This window comes from Pneumocystis jirovecii (genome assembly GCF_001477535.1).
Source record: "Pneumocystis jirovecii RU7 chromosome Unknown supercont1.13, whole genome shotgun sequence".
Taxonomy (NCBI): Eukaryota; Fungi; Ascomycota; class Pneumocystomycetes; order Pneumocystales; family Pneumocystaceae; genus Pneumocystis; species Pneumocystis jirovecii.
This window is the reverse complement of record NW_017264787.1, coordinates 63814-83792: the sequence shown is the minus strand read 5'-3', so window position 1 is coordinate 83792 and position 19979 is coordinate 63814. Positions and strand designations below refer to the sequence as shown.

Sequence of the window (19979 nt, the reverse complement as noted above, 5' to 3'; positions counted from 1 at the left end):
TCGCCATAACAACAGTTGTTATAACGATACAGGATATCTAATATAAATACGTTAACGTCAGATATAACGTATATGATATCAAAGAAAAAAAACTGCTTAAATTTTAGATTTATTGATCAAAATGGTCTTTAAAAACTTATCTTTTGTTACAAGGTTTGTGATTTGTTTTTTTTTTCCAAAAAAAAGAAGATATTTTGGCTAAAAACAATAGATTATTGTTGTGTATGTCGACTTTTTTTTTTCTTCTTTGTATAGGCTTGAAATTTCTTATTTATGTGTTTAATCCTCGCATGATGTCAATGCAGACCTATTCTATACTGTCTTTTTTTGTAATTGTTCCTGGTATATCTTATTTTTATATTTGGACGTTTTTTATTGCAACATTTGTTGAAAGTAATTTTTTTGCAGTATGCAGCATGAAAATAAGTGTAATGTTGATTGAAATTTATTTTTTAGTTTATTGTTTTATTAAGTTCATTATATTATGGTGGAAAATATTTGGAAAAGTCATGGGGGTCGAAAGGTCTTATGAAATTTATACTTGTTATAGTGATTGTTCCAAATATCTTTGCTTGGACTTGGTACTATATTCGATATATAATTGAACATAATATGTTGTTTTTGTGTGTAAATCCCGTAAAAAAATATATGATTGATAAAATGAATAGAACAAGATCAATTCATGGAGGATACGCTCTTTACTCAGGTTTTTTAGTTGCATTAAAGCAATTGATTCCAGAACATACAATAACTCTTTTTAAAGGTATTTTACGAATACGTATAAAAGTAAGTTTTATATACAAATTTATTATATTTATTTTTTCAAGTACGTTCCAATTTTATACATTTGTGTTATTTCAATTATAGGAATCTTAATTGAAAATGGTTCGCTTGGAATACTAGCATGGACAGGGTTTTTAAGTTCTTGGGTTTATTTGAGATTTTTTAAATGGAATACACCAAATCTATTTTCGCATTTAACATTAGATCTTAGAGGAGATACCTCAGAAACGTTTGGATGTTAGTAAAATGTTTAATTTTTATTTCATACTAAAAAATATAGTTGCTTATTTTTTCCCTCAACCTATACATTCTCTAATTAGCATGATTTCAAAAAAAATTTCTCATTTCCTAGCATTTTTTCATATATATGTATCTATTCCTATAAAAAATCAGCAAACGGAAACTTTAAATAGTTTTCAGAAGTCTCCTGATTTTCTTTCACATTTAGGTACGTCTCGTTCTGAAGCAGAAAGAAGAAGGTATATTAATTTTAAATTTATACTATTTCATTAAAACTTTATAGAGCACTCGCTTTGAAAGAGTTGGAAGAACGATTAAACACATCAACAAATACGAAACTTAATATACAATCATCTACAACAGAATCAACTGTATTAATGTCAGAATTATCTAATAAACCTCTAATTATAAATGATGAAAATAAAAAATAAAATGAGTTTAAAAAATATAATATTTCATAATTCCAATACATTATAACATATTGATTTTAATTGTATAATGACTAACAATTATATTCAAGTATTATCTATTTATAATATTTAAAAAATATGATATTATTTAAATTTTATATTGATATAATAATATTAGGAACTGGAATTTCATTTAATTAACAAATATAAATTTATATAATTAGTTGGTTGTACGTTTAAATTCAAAATATACAAAATTATTAATAAAAAATTATGAAATAAAAAAGGTCAAGTTTATTTATAAACTAGATAATAGGAGTATGACAAAAATATTATATTATAAAAAATTTCATTATTTTATAAATTTACTATATTTTAAATATATTGTAATAAAATTAATATTTATATTTTAAATTACTACTGAAGAGTAAACAATTCATGGTATAAAATGTTATATGTAATATATAATAATATATATAATATGTAATAACATATATATATTATACAATTAATATTATTTAAAAAAGATAAAATATAGGTTTTAATAGACCAAAAACTCCAATATATCCTAACTATAACGTTAAACATTTAATTCTTTAATATTTTTCCATGTATTTTCAAAAACTTGCTCAACTAAATCAACCAGATCATTTTTATTCCAATTATTTTTCCATTGCCAAAGAATATTTACACACGCAGAATAAAGTTTTTCTAGATCATCAACACTAGCATTATCTGTTGTTTCAACCATTTTATCCAATAATAAATCAAGTTTAGATATATTTAATATAAGAGAAAAAGTAGATGAATCATTTGTATTTTCGATATTAGATGATTCACTATTAGAATCACAACTATCATGGATCTGTAATGATTGAGACGAATTTAATATTTTTTCATCAGCATTGTTAACAAATGAAGCAAAGCTATCTTTAGTATTAAACGTATTATTATGAATTAAATCATCAAGTTCATGCTTAGAATTATTTGAAATAAATTTTTTTACTAATTGGAAATCAACTTTTTTTGAACTAGTTTTTTCTACTAAATTTATACCCATATTAGTAGTTCCTTTATTTTTATAATTAATAGTGTCAATCTGCGTAAAGTCAATCATCACATCTTCAATATCATTATCATGTGCTAAATCATCCTTAATAATGGTATCATTAATTTCTGTACTATTTAAAGGTAATTGAGTTATAGGCTGAATATTTGAGACCAAATTAATTTTATTTGGTTCTTTTAAATCTGTCGCATTTTCAATTTCTAAATTATTATTTTTATTCAATTCTAAAATTTCTTTATGTTTTTGTCTTTCTTTTTCTCTTTCTATCATTCGACGGCATTCAAGTATAAAATGTGAATCAGAAATATCTTCTACATTCATTTGTGCATTAGTGTACATTTCTTGTGCCTATTGACGTCAATTTATGTATGTTAAAAAATAAATAATACTTTTAATAATCTTTCACGATCACCACTTATACTCGCATCATATATTATTGCCTTTATATCATGTAAAAACTGTCTAGGACTTAAGTACATGCTATTCCATAGTTTTTCTTCAATTAGTTCTAAATCCATGTTAACAAATTTTTTTCCAGTAGCTTTTTCGTGAATTAAATTATTTTCAACAAGCTCATAAGGCTGATTGCTAGTATCTATTGACATATCTTTTGGAAAATTCATTAAATACCATATTTCATTAGGGTCCTATAAAATTTAGATAAAATATGTAATGAAAATAATTTTACAATAACGGGTTTTCTAAAACGCTTATAACGCGTTTTTAACATCTCCATAAGCGGACTTAGTTTGATTTTAACTATATTTTTCAATTTACGATCCCTATATTCTAATTCCTTTAATTCACTCTTGGTAAGTATTCTTGGAGGTGGTGTTGGAGCTTTTGGAAGTTCCTTTAGCACTCTTTTTTTCCGTTGAGAATCATCAGGCATTTTAGAAGGAGGTATTTTTATTAAATTAATTAGCTCTTTGAAAAAATTAAAGCGAGAATCCTTTTATCATAAGAAAGATAAGAGACTAAAAATTAATACCTTAGTAGGTGCAGACAATTCTACTATATTCTCTTTAGAAATACTAAGCCACAATAACGCATCTTTATCAAGTTTCTCAATCACATCATTAATAACAATAAAAAAGAGTATTTGCTCAGTCGATTTTAAACTTGCTAATAACATTTTTAAAGTCGTTTTAACTGAATCAGATACAGTACAATACCATATCTGAAAATCAGGTATATAGATTACACTTGGTTTATGTCTTTTTGCTTCAATAAAATATTGTACAACAATGGATTCTGGTGTCTAAAATATATTAAATATAAAATCATAGAATATTAATATATACTTTTGTAGGATCTCCCATAAGTGAAGCAAGATCAAATGATTGAATATAAATTCCTTCAAAATGATAAAGAACTGCTGCTCCAATATATTGCTGTCCCATTCCAGGTTTACCATGTACAAGTAATCTAGGTCTAAAGATTCTAGACATTTGAAACCCTAAATTATATTAAATTACTAGACAATATACTAAATAAAATTTTACTTTCTATAAATTTCTCATATTCAAATGAACTTTCTTCCAAAGGTTCATAAATAGCTTTTTCTAATAAATTTTTTTTTTCATTTTGAGGCATAATATAAGAAAGTTTCTCTTTAATTTCGGTTAACTTTGAATTCAACAATGGAATAAGTAATTCAGGTAAAGGAGATGCTTCAGAATATATAGATCTTTGAGACGATGGTATAATTTCTAAATGAAGTTAAATCATAATTAATTTTTATAATTTTTTACTTTTAATCGAAAGTATGAAATCTCTAGGTTCAACCTTTATACTTTTAGAATCTATCAATAATTTATCTGAATTTTTATAAATCTGTGGATATTGGCGTTGAACTGCATTTAATGCTGCTTCAGTACAAAGAGCCTATAAATAGTTGGTACAACATACTGGTATTTTCATTATACCTTTAAATCAGCACCCCCATATCCTTTTGTTTGTTCAGCCAACTGTTTCTGGAGTAGTTCAGAGAGTGGAGGATCCCATCCTTTTGTATGAATTTTTATAATACTTAAACGAGCCTCAAAGTCTGGAAGGGGAAAATAGAATTCTCGATCAAATCTTCCAGGACGACGAAGAGCAGGATCAACTGCATCCGGTCTATTTGTTGCACCAATTACAATAATTTGTCCTCGAGAATCTATACCATCCATTAAAGCCAAAAGTGTTGAAACTATAGATGCATGAATTTGTTCTTGTTTACTTGATCGTACAGGCGCAAGTCCTATTTTTTTTAATATATATCATGTAACAAAAGAATTTAAACCATCAATTTCATCAAAAAAAATTATACTAGGTTGACTATTTTTTGCTTCTTCAAATAACAAACGCAACTGTCTTTCTGCTTCACCTACCCATTTACTTAAACAATCAGCACCTTTTCTCATAAAAAATGATATTTTTCTTTCTTTGTTTGAGCAACTAGTAGCAAGTGCTCTTGCCATTAATGTTTTTCCAGTACCAGGAGGACCATGAAATAAAACACCTTTAGGTGGAGTAATATTAAAACGTTGAAAAATTTCAGGATATAATAATGGTAAACTAACCATTTCTTTAAGTTGAATAATGACTAATATAAAATTAGAAATATACATTTAAAATGTTAAGGTTTACAATCATTTAATCCTCCGATAGATTCAAAGTTGGTAGTCTGACTAACACTCAAAGGATCAGTGTCAGCTAAATCTAAAATAATTTAATATTTTAATATCATTAATATATATTACTTTGTTCCATTCTACCAATATCACCAGAACTTCCTACAAAGTCTAGGCCATGCGTTGTAGGCAAGAAAGTTTTGCTTGCAGAAAGCTCGAACTTCCTTATTCTGTTTAAATCGTCTTCCTAAATAAAATAAGTAAATAGATAATATAAAATAGATAATATACTGAATTTGAGGATTCTGAAATATCTATTAGCCCATTAGAATCCCCTGAAATACGTGGAAGATTATTGGTAAATGTAGATAAAGGCTGAGATAATCGTGAAAATAACTTTTGTGATGCTACTCGTCCATTTAAATTTTGTTTCTTTAAAGTCGGAGGATTTATTGGTAAAGGAGGAGGTATAGTATAATCAGGTCTTGAAACCCTCTGACGCAAATTCACTCTATGAGGAGGCGATCTAAGGTCTCGTAATTCTTTGATAATTTCATCTTCAATATCTTCATCATATTCTAATCCTTCTTCATCATCACTATCATTTCGTTTAGACTTCCTAGATGATTTTTCTGTGCCTCTTCGAAAGTTCTTACTTTTTTTTCTTTTAGTTCTGCAATAATCATCACTATCGTCAGTAATAAAATTAGACATATCATCTGCTGATGATAAAGATTCAGGGTCTTCTTCTGAAAAGCTGTCATCACTTCCATATTCATATTCACTTGAAGAATCAAATGATTTATTTTTTGAAGATTTTGAAGGATTGTTTTTTTCTTGAAGTAATATTTGACGAACTGAACATGTCTTAAATGAATTTTGATTTGATTTACCAGATTTTCTTTTAGAAACAAAATCGTTGGACTCATTTCTGTCTAAATTGTTCAAATTTGTATTTTTTTCCTCTTTATCATGCTCTTGAGTATTATTTTTAAGAATATCTTGATCCATTATTCGATGAAATGGCAATTTCAATTTAACAATATTTGAATAACGCTTTTCAACATCTTCATCATAGTCATATTTTTCATCATTATTATTTTCTTTTTCAAACGACAATGAATCTTCACTTTCTGCATAATTAATTACATTACGTCTTGGGCGTATAGAAAGACCATTAGTATTTTTTGATCTTCTGTTATCATTGTCATCATTTGAAGAATACTTTTTCCTTTTTCTTGTTAATGTCATAAATAACTTGTTTTAAATCAATTAAAAAAATCAACTTTCATATGCTTGTTTTTAGTAAGTATATAACTTTTTTTGATATTTAAAAATCCCTAAAATCTAAAAAAAATTAAACAAGCAATTTTTAAGATAAAAAATATACTTTTTATTTCCGTTATACTCTTTTTAAAAGATCTGTTAATAAATTAATTCTATTTTAATACCGATATTTATCATTCAAAAACTATTTTTGTATTTAAGCATTAAATATAATTCAAAAGAACTAGTAAATTACCAGAAATAATGAAATATAAAAATTATGTCCATAAGTGATAATTCATTCAAATGTTATTTGGTTTGTGGTTTTTTTTTAATTTGAGTATAAAATACTTTGACGTTAAACAACGATAGTTTGAAATTTAAAAAAAATCTTGGTTTTAAAGATAAAAGACCCTTTATTTCTTAAAAATATGATATAATAGTGTTTCTATTAATAAAAATAATGCAAATAAACATAAATGAAGGAAATATTATATGTTTCGATTATATTTGTATTTAAAAAATATTTTTTTGTCTAAAAGATTAATTATAATTGTTAAACTGTGAAAATTTTTAAATAAAAACATAAAAATAAGCAATGAATATTTTTTAAAACACTTTTTATCGCAAAAAATAGTTTATAATTATACGAAATTTGAGTAAAAACAGTTTTCATTCATGAAATTTGTTTTACAAAAACTAAAGTCTTATTAATTGATAATTAGTGCATTGAAGATAACTCATATATTAATATACATATGTGAACATGTTAAAGAGGCTATTTCCTCTTTAATTATGCAAATCGTATTATCATATTTAATATATTTTTTAATACATGTCATCATGAATATAATTTACACTAAAACCTAAATAAAACTTTAGCCAAAAATCACACAGATTGATTTTAAGATCTACCTAGGCGATGAAGGGCTTTGCATTGCGCTTTTTCTTTAATTTTTCGTAAATCATTCTGAATTTTTTGTTTATTAAACGCTTCCACTGGTGAAACTTTCTGCAAACTTAAATCATCCTTTTTATCCAAGTCCTACACAATATATAAGAATAAAGTCTTTATAGTTCATATAAAATTACAATTTCTCCGACAAGAACTACATTTTCTCCTCTAATAATAAAAACTCCTCTTGGAATATCTCCATATACTTGATCAACATAAATACGTTCAACTGTTCCTTGAAGAACTAAATTTGCATATTGATCAAATGATCTAAGAATTCCAATTAACTTTTTTCCATCACGTAAAATAACCATTAATTTTTCTATAAATTTTTCATAAAAAACATTTTCAAAGTAAAAAAGTATATACTATCAAGACAGCTATGAAGCAATGTATATGTAATAAAAAGATGTGGATTTGTCTCTAAAGTCATATTTAAATTTTATCTTTTTATCGTTGTAAAGATGACTCAGATCGATAAGGCTGCTTATTTTTATTTATGGAAGATACATATTTAACTTTTTTAGATAAAACAAGCAATTATATAGAACCAAATCAACGTTTATTAGTAAAATTTCCAAGTGATTCTCTTCCAAATTGGCTTCCTTTATCTATAATTGAAAAAGTTAAATCATATTATTATACAACCGAAAGTGATGAACCATTTATTATAGTTTTTTATGAGTCAAAAAAACAAGAAAAATGTTATAAAACATTTTTTTCTAGAAAAATTAAAGTACCTGAAAGTGATATTATAGAAGAAACATGTGAAATATGGGATTCTTTAGGAGATTATATAGATATTATTAAAATTGTTGAAGAATTATCTAATACAAACAAAATTTCAGTGTATAAAGTCTTAATAGAAACAAAAGAATATCTATGGATCTTAGGGTGGAGAAACAAAGAAGGTCTAATAGGTGTTCATACAATGGGGGTTTATTCATAAAAGTATATCTGTTAAACTAAATGTTATATAAATTATAGAGGATAAATAGAACTAGTATATGTGGTTTATGAAGAAAAAATTTTAAATATTATGCTTGTATTGAATAAATATTTCATATCACCAATATTAAAAATCATTATAAATTATATGCCGGATAAAATATTAACATTCGTTCATAAGTCGATTTTTAGGCCATTGATAGCCGGTATTCTCCCAAGTAGTAATATTATTGTTATAATAAGCTATAGGATGTCTGATATCTGTTAAATTTGCAAATTATATAATAAAAACAACATACTCTTTAATATACTTTGTAGTTGGATATCCAGGAGGATCACATGTAATCATAGGCGTTTCTTGGTAAATGCGGACCCAATCTACTCGCATAATAGCAGGAAATTGTAATCTTCCCCATTCTATTTTAGCAAAAGACTCTGACATCGCAAGGTTAATTACGAATGCCTGTATCAGGTCAAAAAAAAAACAAAGATATAAGTTAATCTCACCATGGGTTCTTCAGATATGAGCCTTTGTCCAATTTTCCCATTTGGTCCTACTGATTCAGCTTTCATCATCCACGTTGGATTATCACCAATATACCATTGAATAAAACCATTTTTACCAGGTTCATACTCAAGAGAATATGTTTGAAATTTACGTCCATCATACCATTCATTATTTAAGTACGTGATACATGAAAATGCTAAATAATAAGTAAATTAAAAATAGAAATATTATATTTTTACTTTGTTGAAAAGAATTGCCACGATAATTATTTATATGAGTTTTTTCTTTATTATATATTTTCATATGTTCATAATTTGGTGTATAAAGGTCGTCAAAAGGTGCAAACTGTACTGATTGTGATGCTTCTCCAAGACGAAAACTAAGATCAACAGATGCTTCAATTATATCTATTTCTGGTGCACCTCGTCCTTTTCCTGGGCTTGGATGATCTGAATTAGGACATACACAGTTAGGAAATCTCATTCCAGGAAGAGATGATATGCCGTTAGAATCTGATTGATTAGGTGTAATTCCAACCTAAATTATAAGATTTTAAAAAACAAATATATAATCTTACATCACATGTATCATAACTATATGGCCATACTCCATCAGTAGAAGCACCAAAGCCAGGACGACCAAGATTTCCCATTGCCCAAAATGCTGGCCAACTAATAGTAATAAATAATATAATATATATATACATATATTATCCTACAATCCAGAAATGTCTCCTCTACCTGGAAGTGAAATAGATGCTTCAATAATACCTCCTTTAAAACATAGTTTATTCCAACTTTGAAGCATACCTATACATGTCAAAATTAAAATTTAATTGCAAAAAATACCTGATCTATAATTAAGATCATGATTTCGAAAAGCATCAAGTCGTATCTCCAAAAAACCTCCATTTGTAGTTATAGCATCAGGATCATACCATTCTATACTCATAGTTGACCAGTAATGTAAATCGACTGCTTCCCTATTCAAATTTATTAAAATTCAAAGACATATTTAATATATACCAAAACTGATCATCACCTGGATAGAATGTTCTTCCATTTTTATTAAATTCATCTGAAAATACAATTTTATAAATTTTTCCATCTTTACTCTTCCGTTCATAAAATTCTAACGGTGTATCCGGATCAATAAGGCTTCTTGTTGCATCCAATAAATCTATAGGCAGTGTTCGTATACAATTAGGACAACTATGAGCATCATCATATGCCCTGCGAATATATAACATAATAGGGTAACCAATAAAAACAAACATTACACCAAGTATTAAAAACACAAGAGATCCTATATTAAATATACCACGTTTTGTAAAAAAATAATAATCTTTTTTTCTATCCTTAAAGGTTGGGTTGTGAAGATAATCATCGGGTTCTGTTACAGTAGGATCCCATAATGTATCAAGGTTATTTCCAACATCAGATTTAGCGGTATTTTTGTATGTATTAAAAGATCCTTTATTTGTTTTTCTTGATTCGGGTTCTATATATTCTTCTGTATATACACTTTCTTGCGGTTCATGCCAATAATTATTATCTGGTTCTTCAGGATAATTCATATAAGATTTCCTTTTGTAATCAAGAGATGCATAATCCTGTATATCGTTATAAGCTTTATACCCATCTGTATATACATTTCGAGGAGACTGAGAGCTAAAAGAATTATCATAATACTCCACATTTTCTTGTTTTGTTTGATATGCTGGTTCATCTTCCGAATAATCTCCATGAGATACAATTCTTCTTCTTGGAAATGATACATTTTCATCTTGAAATAAATAATAACTTTGATTATATGGAGACTGCTGACTATTCCATACAGCATCTCCATATGACTCTTGATATTGAGTTTCAAAATGACAGGGTGTTGGTGGTAATGGTCTATGTACTGTTCCTGAACTTCGAACATTCCAATTATTTCCACTATTTTGTGGAGAATAATCCACCGGAGTGTCATTAGACCAATGACTTTTTTTCATTAAATATAATCAAATTCCTTAAACTTTTTAAACAAAAAATCCAAATTTTCCTTTTTTAATAAAGATTTATTTTTTTAAAAGTTTTTTAAAAGTTAATTTATTTTAGATTTCTTTTGTTTGTAAATTAATTCGTAAAATATTAGACATTATACTCTGAAATGTGTTTTAAAACACTTGAAGAATCTTATAAATACGTTTATTTAGGCCTTTAAATTTTTATTTTATGTCTTTATATTTGATGTTGATTTTAAAAATCTTAGTAAACAATCAAGTTACTACAGTAACGAGAAAATTAATATTAAATAAAAAACACATTTAAACTTAAGTATTTGATAATTTTATAAAATCATATATTATTTGTATATATTTTAAAAAATAGCATAAGGAAATCTTAGTTTATAATGTTTAAAAATATAAAATTTATTTACAAATATTGTTAAACTTTTTAAAAATATTTTTTATAATAAAAATTAAAAATAATAAAAAACCTTTAAAACAATTTTTCTATTTAATTCAATTTATTCTTTAATTTTTTAATTTCTATTTTTATTCTGAACAAACATCAGATAAATACAATTTGACTTATGAAAACGCTTTTTTAATAGTAAATATAAAATCCATTGTTTTATATTTTTTTAAATATGTTTTAGATTATGGATCATTCTAAAAAACATCGGATAGACTTAAATAATAAATATCAAGATATTATGGGTGAAACTATGGATTTTGAGGAGCTTAATCGTCGTCAATCTGCTTTAAATGTATTAGAATCATGGTAAATGGTAACAATAAAGGTATATCCATGAATAAACAAAATAGGGATAAGCAAGCAATGCATGCCATATCGTCAAATACAGTATAATTTTTCACATTTTTAAGTTTATATTAAAAACCAATAGTCAATAGGGGAAATACGACAACGAATGCTGGCAACGATAGCAGGAATTAATTTGCTCAAAAAGGAATCTTGATTATTGGATTTCTACAACCATTTATAAATATATTATTTCTCTATATTAACCTATATATCTACATTAATTCATATATTTGCATCCATTTGCCGAAAATGATAAGTCGTAATAAATGAACTAATTATAGAAATAATTATAAGCTCTTAGATGTATGTAACACATCTTTTTTAGTAATGCCCATAAATTGTTTCTTTTCAGCAGGTGTTTGGAATCGCCCTAGAAAAAATAATTAATATAATAGTATGAAAAAAAAAATACAAACCGTGTCCAAATTTACTACTTGTGTCAATCCACTTAAGGGAAACCTTTTCCGTAGCTTTGCGAGAAGTGTGAACCAAAAGAGATTTCCGAAGCGTTAATATACGTTTAACAGGACCTGGAGTACTGCCGGCTAAAATAATAAAATCATTCTTAACTTGTCCGTAACGAACAAAACCGCCCATAGGTGTAATTTGTTTCTCTGTAATATCAAAATCCGTAGAAGCATTTCTGGGATCATCTCCAGAGCCAATACGGTAAATTTTATGATTAATAGAAGTACGATGATGATAACCATTTTGACCAGCACGAGCAACTGTCCACATGACATGGGCAGGATGCCAAGCGCCAATACATGCTACTTTACGAAGACCCCGATGTGTTTTACGGGGAAGTCTCTGTAATATATCAGATCTATATATTAAAAATAATCACAACAAACCCTAGTTCCCCAACGAGTCGTAACACCTTCATACCCTTTACCCTTTGTAACACCAATCACGTCAATCATTTCATCTTGCTCAAAAACAGACTTAACGTCTACTGTCTTTTCAAAATGATCTCGTGCCCAATCAACTTTTTTGTCAACTGTTTCACCATTTAGCTGTATCTCCATAACATGTGCTTTCTTCTGGCCAAAAGGTATTTTCCGAATCTGTGTGTGCACAATTATACGAACAACAGTGCAATACTTCTTGATACGCTCAAGTTCACGGGCAATCGGTTTACTGGTTTCCGAATATTTCTTGGAATACCTTGTAAACGCTTTCTTTTTTGACTTATACCAATTCTTATAGAAACGGCGCTTCATTTCATCACTCAGATGCTCTGCCCATACAGTTGTTAACGACCGGAGACCACGAGGTGTCTATACACTTAGGTTAGATCAAATTTTCAAAAAAATGCAATAAAAACGCCAAAAAAATCATACTTCAACATATCCAACTACACCAACTACTACAAGAGGCGGTGTCTCAATAACTGTGACAGCTTCTACAATCTCTTTTTTGTGTCTAAACAACAATATAAACGACATATTTAAAACTGAAAAAAACTCACAGAATAGTCCCAGGACGATCCAGATCCCGAACAACATGTGTCATTCCTGCCTTGTAGCCCATAAAAGCCGTTAAATGAATTGGTTTTTTCGGATCATCTTTAGGAAAAGACTTTACTTTTCCACGGTGTCGTGATGCCCGCTATAAAATGTTAATTGCCTTGTCACATGGCCAATTTAAACGCAAAAAAAACACACCTTCCGAGGAAGAAACCCCAGTGATCCATGACGTGGTGCTAAATATATTTTCAGCTGCTTTAATCTGCTTTTTTTCCTACAAACCTTCGTATTTTCTATGTGACATTTTGTGATGTCGATCTTGCAAGCAGACCTTTTTACAGTCACTTAGTCCTAACCCTTACCTAACCTATTTTATAACCCTAATTAATAGTAATTTATAACCCTAATTTATAGTCCTAAATAACCCTACGTTTCTATCTGCTAACGATTAACGTTGTAGAAAACGATAACAGAAGAAACAGAATTATTGAGATCAAAGAAAGAGGAGAATACATTTTATATAATATTTCTAAAATTACATCTATTTTTAAAGGTATTTCCTTTTTTCTGCGAGTTTTTACGTAAATTTTTGAGTACTTTTTGAAGTGTGTTTGTGTTTATTGTTAATTGGAAGCAATTCTATCTATTGGTATGCGGCTGGATAGTGTGTGTATTTGTTAATTTTAGGAGTTTTTATATGATATTTTTCATGGTTATCTTTTAGGCATTAAAGGGTGAAAATATATATATATAATATGTATGAAGACAAAGAAAACATCATTATTAGGGGAATTCCGCAGACGCCGGCGCTTGGAATAGGCTTTTCTTCAAAGCTAGAATGCATTGATGGTCCAGAAAGCAAGGGCTTAGGTGGCTTTCCAACAGGGCCATTGATTACTCCTCTTCGTAGGTTGCCGATGTTTTCAAGCGTAAAATAAATCATTTGTGGTAGGACAGCGACAAATTCTTGGTGGGAAAGATACAAATGTAAAGAATGTACCTGTTTCTGTATTGGACGTCAAATCATCGATGTTGAATCCTAAATTATCAGCGCTAGATAGTTATTTATATACAATACCATCAGAATTACACGCAGTATCAGCAAAAAAGCAGGGAATAAAGCCTTCATCTAGGTTTTTTCATGAAAAAACACCTGTCTGTACTACATCAAAACTTAATGGATCAGCTATTGCAGAAAATACAGAAAAAATTGCCGATCCAGAATACATGCCACCTAGGCCAAAAGGTATGGAAGTTTTTTCTTGCTTGTAGATACTCGTCATTAAAAATCATTTTTAGAACTAGAACATGATGTTCCTGGTTTTTCTCCTATTGACTGGTCCATATTACAAGCATGGCCACATTATCGCTCATATTTTAATCGCTTGGATGATCAAGGACAGAGTGAATTAGAACGGCACAACGAAGCTATTTTTGGGAATCCAACATGGGAGCCTGTTGAAATCTCTACTTCCTCTAAATCATTTTCTACAAAAGTACAATCATCAACAACGAAATCATTTGGTTATCAAAAACCAACTGAGTCTTTTCAACGTAAGTGTAATACAACTTCATTAAATTCCAAGAAAAAAGAGAATATCCGTAGTCATCCTAAACGTATAGTTTCTTCTCTGGATGATTTCGGACTAACTTTCAATGAAATTAATTTGACTGACGAATGTTTTTTTCAAGATGGGCTTTTCTCATTTGAATTTTAATTCTTTTTAAATAGTATTCTGGATATATATTTTTAATTTCAGAATATTTTTGCTAATGCTTTACATGTCTTTTGTCATCATTTTGATAACATTTTTCTTTTGTTTTATTTTATTCTTATTTTACTTTTTGTATAAAATTCTACTTTTATCTTACAATTTCTAAATACATCTTTTTAACAAAATCTTATATAAGTCTAATCCTTTTTATTATTTATTAACTAATGTTCGATAAGCCATCGTGCACATCAACTTACACCATGTGGTGGAACATGTTAGTATTATTAATAAGTCTTAGAAGCACTATTTGCTTCGAAGATACATCTCCTCTTATATTTTTTACAACTTACAAGTTAGTTTAAATAGTAGAAGTCTTTTTTTTCAGTTTTTTTTAACAATTTCCTCTAGAACACAGCCAGAACCTATATATCCTGATTATGTATCAACAACACTTTCTGGACATGCTTTTCAGTCATTTGTTAGATCATCTATTGACTGTAAATCTACGTTTTATATTATTGCATTGCAGCCGGGTTTGCATGCAGAAGATTTGAAACATGATGCAATGCCATCAATGAAGATGTCTTTAAATAAAGCAGAAGAAAAGCTGGTTATTCCATATGGATATGGTGGTATGGATTTGGATGATGTTATGGAATATATTGTCGAAAAATGTAATGCTGATCGTATTTTAATTGATGCACAAAGTAAGAATTTTCATACTGATAGTGTATTTATTGTTGTATACTTATACACCAATTCATTTAGGTGGTTCTTATCCATTGTTAGATGGAAGTGGTAAGAAAGTATTATATGTTCAATTCCCGCCTCTTAAAGGGCCTATAATGGAGCGATGGGATTTATTGAAACACCATGGTATATTCATTTAATTTGTTTAATTGTTAATGACGAAAAGATGTTTTTCTTCATTATCTTTTATCTTCTTTCCCATATGGATCAGAATATACTATGATTTATGTATCTACACCTGGATTAACAATGGCTCAGCATCGAGATATTTCAACTGATATGCCTCCAGTAGTTCCCCTTAAATATAACCCTAAGCAATCTAAAGGATTATTTTCTAAATACGAGTTTTTTTCTGAAGGAGTTTATATGATGTATTAATAATTCATATTATATATTTTTGCTTATATATCTAGTTGGATGGTTTTGCTTATTCTTTTTCCTATTCTTGTAATTGCTTTAATGGCAATCTCTTCAATAAAAATATCTTATGGCGCATTTGAATTAAAAAAGGATGTTATTAAAAAAAATAAATAGTTTTTAGTATTTTTATTATCCATTTTAAAATGTATTTTAGGGATAAAAGGGAATCTATTAAATAATATTTTTAATTATTTTATATTCAATTTAAAATGACCATATTTTGGTATCTAAAAAGGTTATTATTTATTTGTTTGTCTAGAGTTCCTTTTACTTCTATCTTTCCCTCCTGATCCTACTCGAGTACCATCTGGGCTCCAATCGCATGCAAATACTTCATCAGAATGGCCCGGTAAATCACACTTTAACTTTTTCTCACGAATATCCCATACTTTTAAAGTCGTATCTTTTGATGAACTAACAAGCATTCTAGAATCACTTGACCATGAACACTGATAAACAGATGCAACATGCCCTCTAAAACTTGTAATGAATCTAAATGTTTTAGAGAAATGCAAGATAAATAGAAATATACTCTCCAGTTAAGCCATTCCAAATTTTTACGGAATTATCAAATGATGCAGATGCAATCCATTGTCCATCTGGTGAAAATGAAACATGATTAACTAAATTTTGATGACCTGTAATCATAAATACATTAATTTTTTAGATATTGTAAAACAAAAAATTAAAAAATACCTGTTAATCTTTTAACTGGTTTAGTAGATTCTTCTGGATTCCAATAATACATAGTGAAGTCATCACTACCCGTAATTAATCTTTCTCCTTTATTTCCAGTAGATGCAATGATTTTGTCATATTTTTTTTTTGCCATTAGTTTCATTTCTTCAAAAGATGATGGTTCTATTCCAGTATAATCATAAGCGCCTGTTCTTAAAACAAAATCAGTAGACAATGCCATTGTATTAACCCAATGTGCATGAGCCGATAAAGTATACAAAAGTTTTCCCTTAATACTTGTAAAATATGATAAAATAAGAATCCTATACTTACATTTTCTCCATCCCAAATTTTCACTGATTTATCATGAGATGCAGAATAAATCCAACCATTTCCTCCCCATTTAACACATGATACACAAGATGTATGACCGGACAGCGTTAAAACTACACGTTTTAAATTTGCATCCCAGATTCTAATGGTAGTATCTTTAGATGAAGATGCAAAGCGTAATGAATTTTTGGCTCTAAAATTATAAAAAATATTTTTAAAAAAGAAAAATATTTACAAATGAATAGGCTCCCAAGACAACGATGTTATCCACTTCGTATGTCCTTTAAGTGGTTCTCCAAGATTTTTTCCTGTTTTAGGATCCCAAAGTCGAATCTATTTTTTCTTTAGAATTTATAAATATTTTATAATAAATAATACAGTATTATCCATGCTTCCAGAAGCAAGAAGTTTTGCATCAGGAGACCATGAAACACATAAAACCCAATTTGAATGACCTATTAAAGCATCATTATTTTTTTCTAAAAATACTATCAAAAAGACCTTTCAGAATATGTAATGGTGTTCCTGTATCACAATCCCATATTCTGACATTTCCATCTCCGCTTCCTGTTGAAAGATATGACCCACTTTTTGGGGAAAATTGCAAACAAAGAATTGGCTTTCCATGGCCACTAATCGTTGCTGTACATCTATTAATTGGTCGAACACGAAATATCGCTTGAGGAATATAAATCAGAGTTAATTCATCTTCTGTCGATTTTAAATTATGATGATATATAGAAAAATATATGTTTTCTTTAATTTCAACGATTTCTCCTTCAATTTCTGCTGAGAACACATATGGTATTCGCTCGTTCTTTTCAAACATTAACCATCTATGATCTTTCCAATAAAATATCCTACATTTTCCAAAAGCTTATTCAAAAGCATTCCCATATCAGTGCATGAAATATTACTTGGAATTAATGTAGAAGGAAGGCATGTTCCATCCAGTGCTTTAAAACGACAAAGTATATTTGGAAAATGTTCTGGAATTTCAGTCGGTGCATTATTTTTTGCTGCATTTTTTAACTTTTCTAGCTGAGGAGGAGGAAGAGTTGCCATTTATATAAGTTTTAAGAGCTTTAAAACATTCTATATCTTCATTCTATATCTTCATTTAATTAGATATATTTTTTGACGTTGATATATACGTATCGCTAACATTAATGATAACGTCAAAAAAATGTTATTAGAATTTTAAATATAAAATGACTATTTTTGTAAGTTTTTTTCATATTTTTCAGAGTTTACATAGAAATATTTCTTTAGATTTTCTTGGAAAAATAAGAAAAATATGTCAATCAGCAGTACAAAATGATTTTCGTGCGTTTAGAGTATGTATTATTGGATCTGGCCCAGCAGGATTTTATACTGCAGATAGACTGCTAAAAAGTATTCCTAAATGTGAAATAGACATGTATGAGGCCCTTCCTATGCCTTTTGGATTGGTACGTTTTGGTGTAGCACCGGATCATTATGAAATAAAAGTGAGATTTTTGTAAAAAAGACATTTCTGTTGTAATGGAAATGTAGAATGTTCAGAATCAATTTTCAAAGATTGCAGAATCTAAGAAATTTCATTTTATTGGTAATATTCGCATTGGAAGGGATATTTCTTTGCAACAACTTAAACCTCACTATGATTGTATGGTAATGGCATATGGAGCATCAAAAGACAGAGAATTGGGATTGCCTGGGGAGGGAAGTATTCGAGGGATTTATTCTGCTCGATCATTTGTAGGATGGTATAATGGTCATTATGAATTTCAAGAATTAAATCCAGATCTGGAATCTACTGACCTTGCTGTTATTGTTGGACACGGAAACGTGGCATTGGATATTGCTAGAATATTACTTGTTGATCCAAGCATTCTCGAAAAAACGGATATTACTGAAAAAGCAATGGAATCTCTTAGGAAAAGTAAAATCAAGCATGTGAAAATTATTGGACGTAGAGGCCCAATGCAGGTTGAAAAATGAATAAAATTTTAAATATTAATTCTAATTTTATTTTATAGATGTCTTTTTCAACAAAGGAGTTACGTAAACTTACTGAATTTTCAACAATATCTTTTTGTACACCCAATTTGGATTTGTATATTAATCAATCATTATTATCTAGCGATCTTGTTCGATCTAAAAAGCGACTTTTTGATCTTTTGTTAAAAGAGAATGTTTTAAATCCTAATACAAATAATAAGTTATGGTCTCTTGAATTTTTGCTTTCTCCGCATCAATTTCTGAAATATGAATCAAAACCAGATACATTATTAAGTGTATTATTTGAAAAAAATATACTAAGAAAATGTCCTGATGAAAATATATTAAAAGCTGTTGGTACTGGTGAGATAATTAATATAAATACAGGTTGTTTAATTCGTAGTATTGGATATAAGGGTGTAGCGATTGAAAATAGTGAGGATATTGGTATACCTTTTGATACTAATAAAGGTATTATTCCTAATGTTTCTGGAAGAGTAATATCAGGTTATAATGCAAATACCTCTGAAACTTCTGAGCTTCCTGGAATATATACTAGTGGTTGGATAAAAACGGGTCCTATCGGTGTAATAGCAAATACTATGTATGATGCTTATGAAACATCCGATTGTATTATCGAAGATTGGAAAAATGGAAAATTGTTTTTAAACCCTACTGGTATTGAACTTAAGCCTGGATTCAATGCTCTTTTGTCTTATTTTAAAAGCAAAAATATTCAATATATTCAATGGAAAGACTGGCAAAAACTTAATGATTTGGAAAACAAAATAGGAAAAGAATTAGGAAAAGTAAGAAAAAAGTTCACTTCAATAAAAGAAATACTTGAAATTATAAAATAATATTAAAAATGGCTATTAGTTTTATTTATTATATATATTTTTCATATAGGGATTTTTCTATATTGTTAATGTTTTAAATATTTGGAAAATCTATTGTGTATTTAAACTTTGATGTTTAATATTTTAATGAATTAAAAAATTTTTTATAGGATTTAATGATA

The 19979-nt window shown here is 28.2% G+C and overlaps 11 protein-coding genes across 11 annotated transcripts; 6 read left to right on the top strand and 5 right to left on the bottom strand.

Moving 5' to 3' along the window:
* Positions 1–293: 293 nt before the first annotated feature.
* On the top strand, positions 294–1454 carry T551_02812 (uncharacterized protein; the record flags this gene model as incomplete). The annotated part of the gene is made up of 5 exons (XM_018375075.1): positions 294–407; positions 457–786; positions 828–1020; positions 1064–1262; positions 1307–1454. The coding sequence occupies 5 exons, from the start codon at positions 294–296 to the stop codon at positions 1452–1454; spliced, it is 984 nt and encodes a 327-aa protein (XP_018228616.1).
* Positions 1455–2013: 559 nt separating this feature from the next.
* Positions 2014–6371, bottom strand: T551_02811 (uncharacterized protein; the record flags this gene model as incomplete). The annotated part of the gene is made up of 12 exons (XM_018375074.1): positions 2014–2850; positions 2892–3149; positions 3191–3454; positions 3494–3763; positions 3807–3961; positions 4008–4214; positions 4257–4389; positions 4431–4747; positions 4790–5092; positions 5137–5208; positions 5250–5367; positions 5412–6371. The coding sequence occupies 12 exons, from the start codon at positions 6369–6371 to the stop codon at positions 2014–2016; spliced, it is 3894 nt and encodes a 1297-aa protein (XP_018228615.1).
* Positions 6372–7290: 919 nt separating this feature from the next.
* On the bottom strand, positions 7291–7774 carry T551_02810 (uncharacterized protein; the record flags this gene model as incomplete). The annotated part of the gene is made up of 3 exons (XM_018375073.1): positions 7291–7431; positions 7479–7663; positions 7711–7774. 3 exons carry the CDS (start codon positions 7772–7774, stop codon positions 7291–7293), a joined length of 390 nt encoding a protein of 129 aa, XP_018228614.1.
* A 66-nt stretch (positions 7775–7840) lies between these two features.
* Positions 7841–8290, top strand: T551_02809 (uncharacterized protein; the record flags this gene model as incomplete). Its single annotated transcript, XM_018375072.1, has 1 exon — positions 7841–8290. The coding sequence occupies one exon, from the start codon at positions 7841–7843 to the stop codon at positions 8288–8290; it is 450 nt and encodes a 149-aa protein (XP_018228613.1).
* A 107-nt stretch (positions 8291–8397) lies between these two features.
* T551_02808 (uncharacterized protein) lies at positions 8398–10855 on the bottom strand. Its single transcript, XM_018375071.1, has 7 exons — positions 9823–10855; positions 9646–9779; positions 9516–9606; positions 9375–9468; positions 9037–9334; positions 8797–8993; positions 8398–8752 (listed from the first exon to the last, which is right to left on the bottom strand). The coding sequence occupies exons 1-7, from the start codon at positions 10791–10793 to the stop codon at positions 8567–8569; spliced, it is 1971 nt and encodes a 656-aa protein (XP_018228612.1). The 5' UTR covers positions 10794–10855; the 3' UTR covers positions 8398–8566.
* Positions 10856–11446: 591 nt separating this feature from the next.
* On the top strand, positions 11447–11764 carry T551_02807 (uncharacterized protein; the record flags this gene model as incomplete). The annotated part of the gene is made up of 3 exons (XM_018375070.1): positions 11447–11568; positions 11613–11649; positions 11693–11764. 3 exons carry the CDS (start codon positions 11447–11449, stop codon positions 11762–11764), a joined length of 231 nt encoding a protein of 76 aa, XP_018228611.1.
* Positions 11765–11897: 133 nt separating this feature from the next.
* Positions 11898–13383, bottom strand: T551_02806 (60S ribosomal protein L3-A; the record flags this gene model as incomplete). The annotated part of the gene is made up of 7 exons (XM_018375069.1): positions 11898–11980; positions 12027–12420; positions 12465–12890; positions 12954–13035; positions 13082–13221; positions 13278–13315; positions 13362–13383. 7 exons carry the CDS (start codon positions 13381–13383, stop codon positions 11898–11900), a joined length of 1185 nt encoding a protein of 394 aa, XP_018228610.1.
* A 725-nt stretch (positions 13384–14108) lies between these two features.
* On the top strand, positions 14109–14797 carry T551_02805 (uncharacterized protein; the record flags this gene model as incomplete). Its single annotated transcript, XM_018375068.1, has 2 exons — positions 14109–14325; positions 14379–14797. 2 exons carry the CDS (start codon positions 14109–14111, stop codon positions 14795–14797), a joined length of 636 nt encoding a protein of 211 aa, XP_018228609.1.
* A 269-nt stretch (positions 14798–15066) lies between these two features.
* On the top strand, positions 15067–16078 carry T551_02804 (uncharacterized protein; the record flags this gene model as incomplete). The annotated part of the gene is made up of 5 exons (XM_018375067.1): positions 15067–15146; positions 15203–15501; positions 15563–15670; positions 15711–15915; positions 15958–16078. The coding sequence occupies 5 exons, from the start codon at positions 15067–15069 to the stop codon at positions 16076–16078; spliced, it is 813 nt and encodes a 270-aa protein (XP_018228608.1).
* Positions 16079–16203: 125 nt separating this feature from the next.
* On the bottom strand, positions 16204–18040 carry T551_02803 (uncharacterized protein; the record flags this gene model as incomplete). Its single annotated transcript, XM_018375066.1, has 8 exons — positions 16204–16456; positions 16497–16602; positions 16661–16931; positions 16976–17168; positions 17211–17308; positions 17354–17430; positions 17477–17792; positions 17840–18040. 8 exons carry the CDS (start codon positions 18038–18040, stop codon positions 16204–16206), a joined length of 1515 nt encoding a protein of 504 aa, XP_018228607.1.
* A 146-nt stretch (positions 18041–18186) lies between these two features.
* On the top strand, positions 18187–19818 carry T551_02802 (NADPH-adrenodoxin reductase; the record flags this gene model as incomplete). The annotated part of the gene is made up of 3 exons (XM_018375065.1): positions 18187–18465; positions 18512–18946; positions 18997–19818. The coding sequence occupies 3 exons, from the start codon at positions 18187–18189 to the stop codon at positions 19816–19818; spliced, it is 1536 nt and encodes a 511-aa protein (XP_018228606.1).
* Positions 19819–19979: the final 161 nt, after the last annotated feature.